At 53.8% G+C, this 7,319-nt stretch overlaps 1 protein-coding gene across 1 annotated transcript; it reads right to left on the reverse strand.

Moving 5' to 3' along the window:
• Positions 1-4,978: 4,978 nt before the first annotated feature.
• On the reverse strand, positions 4,979-7,008 carry LOC101282698 (cathelicidin-5-like). Its single transcript, XM_049716211.1, has 4 exons — positions 6,727-7,008; positions 5,992-6,099; positions 5,777-5,848; positions 4,979-5,171 (listed from the first exon to the last, which is right to left on the reverse strand). Exons 1-4 carry the CDS (start codon positions 6,922-6,924, stop codon positions 5,070-5,072), a joined length of 480 nt encoding a protein of 159 aa, XP_049572168.1. The 5' UTR covers positions 6,925-7,008; the 3' UTR covers positions 4,979-5,069.
• Between the last annotated feature and the right edge of the window lie 311 nt (positions 7,009-7,319).

Here is a 7,319-nt window from a genome sequence, read left to right on the forward strand (position 1 = left end):
GTATGTGTTCCTGACTCACCCCGACATTCACAATGGTGCCGCTAATAAGAATGGCATGGGAGTTTGTTTCTCTGCTGCACTGTTCAGTGGCATTGGTGATCCATTGTTTCCAAGTGACAATAAGCACCTCCTTCTGTCAAGATAGCTGTGGGTGTTTCCTGTTGCTTGTAGCTGAATATAATCCCGCGATATGTTTTTTATTGTATTTTATTTTACATGATTAAAACTGTTTGAGTTTTTTGTGAAACAGTAGTTTTTGTAGTCTTTTCAAATATTTTACCAACTCTTTTTGAAGCTTTCATTAGCTAACAAATATTGTTTTTCATTTCCTCAAAGAATATATTAAAGTACCCATTTTATGTACGAATATTCACGAAAAATATATATATATAATGCAGCCTTGATTATATCCATCTTTACATGAATGCAGTTATAAAATGTAATTTTTAATACTTTTCTGTGGATGAATGGGTCCACGAAGGTGAAAGTGCCTAGGACCCATGAAAGTGACAATGTAGCCCTCTGTCTCCCCTGCCAGCTTCCTGTCCTGCTCTGGCTGAGGTGACACAGAGGCAGAGTGACACACAGGAGAACAAGGGGCTGCAAGTAGGACCCCAGGGACCAGGGCAGCCCTGACCCTCGGGCTGAGGCTAGAGAGACCATGGGGACTGAGGGACGAGACTTTTGGGCTCTGACTGGCAGGGGCATTGCCGAGTCAGAGCACAGGCAGTCTGGAGGGTACCCCGCCCTACTGTGCCAGCTGCTACCTTCTAATGGCCACATGGGAAAGGCTAGTGCAGAAGGGCCAGTTCGGTGCCCTCAGGGAAGTCCACTGTGTGCATGGGCTGCATTTAATTCATCTCCTCCTGCTCTGATGGGGATTCCAAGTGTCTCTCTGGGTCCCTGCACTGACAGACGAGTCGGCACTGTGCCCTGAGACTAACACACTCTAACTATTGTCTCCTGACTCTCTCACCCTCTGAGATTCACATTTGGCCCCTATGAGGTCCTTGAACTTCCTTCTCTACCTAAATGACAGACCAACCCCTTAAAGGAGATAATGTTGTTCCCAATTACAGATAGAGAGACAGAGGCCCAGAAAGATCAATTCTCCTGCTCAGGGCCACACGGGCAGGAGAACAATTCCTTTCAGACATCTAGACCCCTCAGAATTCTCTCCCTCTGCCCCACTGAGGCTGACCTGGAGTCCCCTGTCCCGTCTCGGGAGCCCCCAAACTAACTCCTGAGACCTCACTGGTGGGGCTCAAGGGCAGGGTCCACAAGGACCTTGCCTGATTACAGCCCAGATTCCCTCCTTGGCACAGCAGGGGTCTGGGGGATGGAGAAGCCCCTCCTTGTCCTCACTCATTCCCTCCCTCTTCCTTACCTCTTGCTCTCCTCCACTCGCTGTGTTTGGCTTCTGTGCTGCCCCCCACTGAAGTTAGTGGCCTTCACATCTGCACAAACAATAGGAAAATATTAGGAGTCATCTCCCTGGGCCTCGTGGGCTCCTGTCCTACTCTGGCCACTTTGTAAAATCCTCAATGCCCCTTGGCTTACAGCACCACGCCCACCCCACTCCCCTCCTGCACCACCACCCTGGACGCCTCGGGCTCTTCTCTCTTCTCTCCACATCAGGCCCCGCGCCTGACCCACCTGGGCCGAGTGGGTGAACTCTGCACAGCTCCACCACCATCACAGGCCACGTTCCCTAGAAGCGGGGCCTCAGCTGGGAAGTGAGAGGCATCTGATTTATTGAGGAGTGTTGTCCGGAGGAGGGAGGCGGAGGGGAACAGGATAGGGCAGAGGAAGGAGCTGAGCAGGGACGTGCTCTACCCTGAGACGAGCTTCAGCCTCACCCACAAAAGCCTGGAACCCCTGCTTTAGGACTGACTGAGGCGGGGGCTGGGCTTTGATGTCCCCTCATAGTCAGTCCCCATCCACAGGCTGAGGGCAGAGGGGACACAACCCCCCAGGCATCTCCTGGGAGGCTGTGAAGGCAGCTGTGAAGGGGGCACCTGTGAGCCATTAGCATCCATATTGCACATTTCAAACAGATGGGGGACGGGGCGGGGTGGGGGGGCAGCCGCCCAGTGAGGGGGATCTGGGCAGGGCGCTCACAGCACCTGTTGCCCAGTGCCCCACCCAGGGAAACTGGCATTTCATGCCCCTGGCATTTCAGAACCAATGTGGTCAAAACTGAACAGTCACCTCCCCCACACTCATCTCATATCTACACCAGGACTCTGACCAGCCCATGATCACATTCTCAGAACCCACCCCTCGCATTGTTCAACCTGTCAGGGAGTAAACCTGCCTCATCCCCTCTGCAGTGACTCCATCCCAGTCAGCCCCACACTCTCTCAGCTTCTGTGACAACCCTCCTTCTATTCTCCCTTCCCTCCTCTCCCCTTGGCCATTGCCCTGGGGCGACACGTCCTTTGCGGCTCCCTGATGATTCACCCCTCGTGAATGCACACACACACACACACACACATACACACACACGCACACGCACGCACGCACACATACACACACACACACTGAAGCCAGGGTGTTGGCTAACGTGGACAAGGATCTGCTCTCCCCTCTAAAATCATCCGGCTCGTTATTGCTTTTCCAGACCTGGGTCTGTCCATCTCTCCAGTCCCACCCTGACCCACCCCCTTGCATGCCTCCCTTGAGCACTGAACTGAGTGTCACTTCTCACTCTACCATGCCAGTCCCTCTGCTTGTCCTAAGCAGTTTTCTCCCCAGAGCACCCTCTTTCCCCCTTGCTGGGCTCAGGTCCCCTCCATTGCACACCCATCACACTGTAGCCATCACATGCAAATGGAACTCACCATCCAGAGTTTTACTCTCAGGGAGGACTGACAATGCTCTATGCCATTCATGAAAGTCTGTTACCTGTTTTCTCAGGGGTAAGAGGTCTAATGGTCAAACAGCAGACTCTCTCACCAGTCAGTCACTGTAGAAGGCACTGACAAGGCCTCTATGCCTCCCTGCCTGTTTTGTCTCCTTCTCAAAGGTTGCAATGGAAAAAATGTTTGTGTCATCTCCTTTCTGCTATCAGTGGTCATGTATGCATGTTGAGGGCCTGATCCCAGGCAAGGGACATATGGCCAACTCCGATGTAAAATATGAAAGGGCAAGACAGGGCTGAGGCTATAGGTGGGTTGTCATGGAAGCAGGATGGGCAGTCACAGGAGGAAATTGGAAACAGATGTGATCCTCACAGGCCCATATCATCCTGATGAGTGATCTGTCTCTCAGGTTGGGCAGTGATGTACCAGCTATGACAAAACTGATGGGTAACATTTGCTGATTTCCATGGTGGAAATACTTTCACCAAGGCCAATTTCAAGCTACCAAGAGTTTAACAACCAGCTCAGAAAAATCCTGACCACTTAACAGTTGGCAATGGCAAGCCTGTATCCTCTGGCACAGACACAACACAGCTCCCTGGGTGTCCTCTGTAAAGTTTCCTCCCCCAACTTGCATTGATATAGAGTGAGAAGCATGAGGTTCCTCTAACCTGCCTGAGATCAGCCCCACCTGCTCACCAAGAGGAGACAAGCCTGACAGGTAGCAAAGTAAATGCTCTGTGAGATCCTGTCCTCTGTCCCTCTCAGAGAGGGGAATCTGTGTCTTGGTACGGTTGGCCCACATGCAGACCTAAGACAAGCATTTAGTGGAAGTAGTTTGTTTGGGAGGTGATTCCAGAAAGCACCAGCACGAGTGTAGAGAAGGGAGACAGGGCAGGACCTGAGTCAGAAGAGGACGTGTCAATGAACAGGTCACAGAAGTGGTCGACAGGGGCTTAAGCCAGCTGGGGACCTCAGGAGGAGGTGTGACATGTCTGGGAGTGGACCCCCCAAGAAGTGAGGAAGAGGAGGTATTTTTCTACCAAGTCCCCCCAATAATTGGTTGAGGCTGCTCCCTGGGTTCAAACTCCCCAATGTTTCCAGTCTGCCCCAGAGCAAAGGTCAGCTAGAGAATGGGGAGTGGGCAAGACATGGACAGTGTCTGAAACACCCAGGCAAACAGATATGTGACCTGTGTGTCACTCTTTGTATCTCTCACACTCATGCAGAGCTCTTCACCCCAATGAGCAGGATGCTTCTTTTTAATGGTAAAAAAACATTTATATACCTTTGATCCCTAAACACAAGCTCACAGGGACTTCCCAGGTGGTCCAGTGGTTAAGAAGCCGCCTTCCAATGCAGGGCACGTGGCTTCGATCCCTGGTTGAGGAACTAAGAGCCCACCTGCCGTGGGGCAACTAAACCCGCGTGCCGCAACTAGAGAGAAGCCCACGACAAAGAGCCTGAGCACCACAACGATGACCCAGTGCAGCCAAAAATAAAAATAAACACAAGCTCACAACTGAAATCTGGGACCCAGCTGAAGAAACAGTGATGTGTCTCAATGCCAAAGGAAAAGCAAGGAGGGGTGGGCTTTCCAGAGTTAAGATTGTCAAGGGCAAGTGAAACGCTATGGGCATTGTACCTGTAGGCTTAACCCTGAGACTGAACTGCGTCTCTGTGAGTGTTTAACAAAAGCCTGGCCCCTCCAGACTGTCACCTCCATGTGAGCAGGGACAGCATCCCCACCAGCACTACACACAGAGCAGGTATCCTAAAGTCCCTACTGGGTGTTGGAGGAGGAGGGCAGAGGTGTGTGAAGGGCATGGGAGGGACCCGAGAATGGACCTCTTGGCCCTGGCCTCTCCCCATGCCCTCCTGGAAGGAATAGGGGCCTCACCCATGACTGTGTTTACAGGAGTGATCTCTCTCTCTCTCTCTCTCTCTCTCTCTCTCTCTCACACACACACACACACACACACATACACACACACATACACACACACACACACACACACACACACACACACACACACACAAAAGAGGCTACCCGGAGCTAAGGACTCGGTCCTGGTAAGTGGGAGGAGGGGAGACAAATGAAATTGACGCCTGGAGTAAGTTGCTTTCACAAGAATTTATTTCTCAGAGTCTAGAAGTCTGAACCAGGGCAGGCAGACCCTTAGGTCTTTTCCCTGGGCTCACAATTCACCCAATTAATCTGATTATTGGGACGATAATCGGGCCATACTTCTTCCAACCTCTTAGTATCTTCCTACCGAGGCTTCTCAGTCCCCTGACACTCTGGGGCTATGCAACAGGAAGAAACAAGTTACTATGGAAAATGGGCCCAGGGTAAGACCAGAATCCTCCCCACGTGGACATCCCCACTAACTGGGTGACTTCAGGAGACTTTGGGCCCCAGTTCACTTTCTGGCTGTGACCTTTGGAGCATGTGGTTGAAACCCTACATCCACAGACAGATGAGGAAACTGGGGTCCACAGATGGCAAGGGGATTCCCAGGGTCACAAGCCCATCCCAGCAAAGCTAGACGGGAGTAGGGGCTGAAAGCACATTACTCTAGTCAGTGCCTCTCAGAATTCAGCACAGTCGGAATCCCCTGGAGGCCTTGTGAAAATACAAATGGCTGGGCCCCAGCCCAGAGTCTGATTCAGGAGGTCTGAGTGTGGCCTGGGAATCTGCCTTTCTGTCAAGTTCCCGGGTGGGACCCCACTTAGAGAACCACTGCTCTAAGGGATGGCAGAGCCAGTCCTGGAGGCCTGGGGCTCGGGTGAGGGAGGGGCCAGGTAAGAGGGCCTTTCTGTGCCCTGGAAGGGGCAGTGGGTATTTGGTCCAAAGGATGTTCCTCAACGCACCCTGTTATTAGCTCCACAACACAGAACGGGCCACTCACCACAGTGCAAGTGATATCGAAGTTGTCCCTGATCTGAGCCAGGGTGACTGTCCCCACACACTCTTTCACCAGCTGTAAGGGGGAGGTTCGAGCTCAAACTGGAACCCCCGGACCATTGCCTCCCAGCCTCAGCCCAGGGGCTAGAAATCTTCCCCAAAGCCCCCTATTCAGCTCCCTGGGAAGCATCCACCAGCACTCTAAGCCCCCAGCCTCACCCCATTCTCCTTGAAGTCACACTGCTCCGGGGGCTGCTGGGTCGTCCTGGGGCACACGGTCTCCTTCACCGTGAAGCTCACAGGCTTTGGGGTGTCCAGGTTCTCATCCTGGTCAAGGATCAAAGTGGGGTGACTGGGCTCAAGCTCATGCTTCCTTCTCTGATCTGTCTCCCTGCCCCTCACCTAGACGGCAGCCTCTTCAGCCCCTCCTGTGTGCCTGGCCCTGGGTTTGGTGCTGGGTGCACAGGGGAAGGGGACAGAGCCCACTCCTGGACTCATGGGCACACAGAGAGCAGGAGGGGACCTCAGACCAGCTCTGATGAGAACACCTTCCCCAAGGAGGGGCTGAGGCAAGTCAGGGACCACCTGCAGGGAAAGACCTTGTCACTGGAATCTCCAAGCTGAGCAGAGCCCTCCCTGGTAGGAAGACAATAAGGAACAGATGGGACTTAAAGCAGGGAAGTCACATCACAGACCGAGTAACCATCCCCCCTACCCTGGAGCTCCCAGAAAGCCCTGGAGCCCAGGGCACCTGTTCCCACAGTAGAGATGCTAAGGCAGGAAGCTCTCATGCTGGGAGGGGACCCAGCTCTGGGAAGGTTTCCTGGAAGAGGTGGGAGCCCACCTAGAGGGAGAAGTCCCTTCCTGACAGGAGGTACAGCCTGAGCAGAGGCGGTGACAGTGTGGCCATGGCTGGCGGGAGACAGCCCCCTCCCCAGGGTCCTCCTGACTCACGGCCTTGGGAGGTGGGTCCAGCTCCAGGAGGCGGTAGAGATTAGCTTCTGAGGACCACTCGTTGAGACGATCCAAAGCACGAATCACGGCCTCGTTGTAGCTGAGGGTCTGGGCGCTGGCCGAGGGCACCACTAGTCCCAGCAGCAGTAGCCACAGTGACCACCGCCCCAGGGCGAGGCTGGCCCTCTGAGTCTCCATGGTCCCCAAGTCGGCCTCCTCCCAGCATGCAGGACCCTCCTTTATGCCCCTCCTGGGCCTGATGCAATGGCCCAACCACGCGTCTTCCTGACCTGCCCCATCCCTGATCTCCTCCCCGGCTGTGAGCTGGACTTGCCTCAGCCCCTGCTGTTGCCTCACAGGATTGCTGGGCAGTGGGAGCGGGAAGCCTCCTGTGGAAGGTGAAGAAATGGTTTCTCCATCTCCCTGACAACGTCTTGGCCTCTCCTGGGGCCCATGGGGAGTGTCATAGGCAGGGTTGCTCAAGAGCATTGAGTCCTCCAGGAGAGGGAAGACCAGGCTCTGTCTTACGTCCCCTCTGCCTCCACACTCTGGCCTCCTCAGGAATAGGGTAAAGGAGTGTATTCAGCACTCAA

This window comes from Orcinus orca, chromosome 10 (genome assembly GCF_937001465.1).
Source record: "Orcinus orca chromosome 10, mOrcOrc1.1, whole genome shotgun sequence".
NCBI classification, from domain to species: domain Eukaryota; kingdom Metazoa; phylum Chordata; class Mammalia; order Artiodactyla; family Delphinidae; genus Orcinus; species Orcinus orca.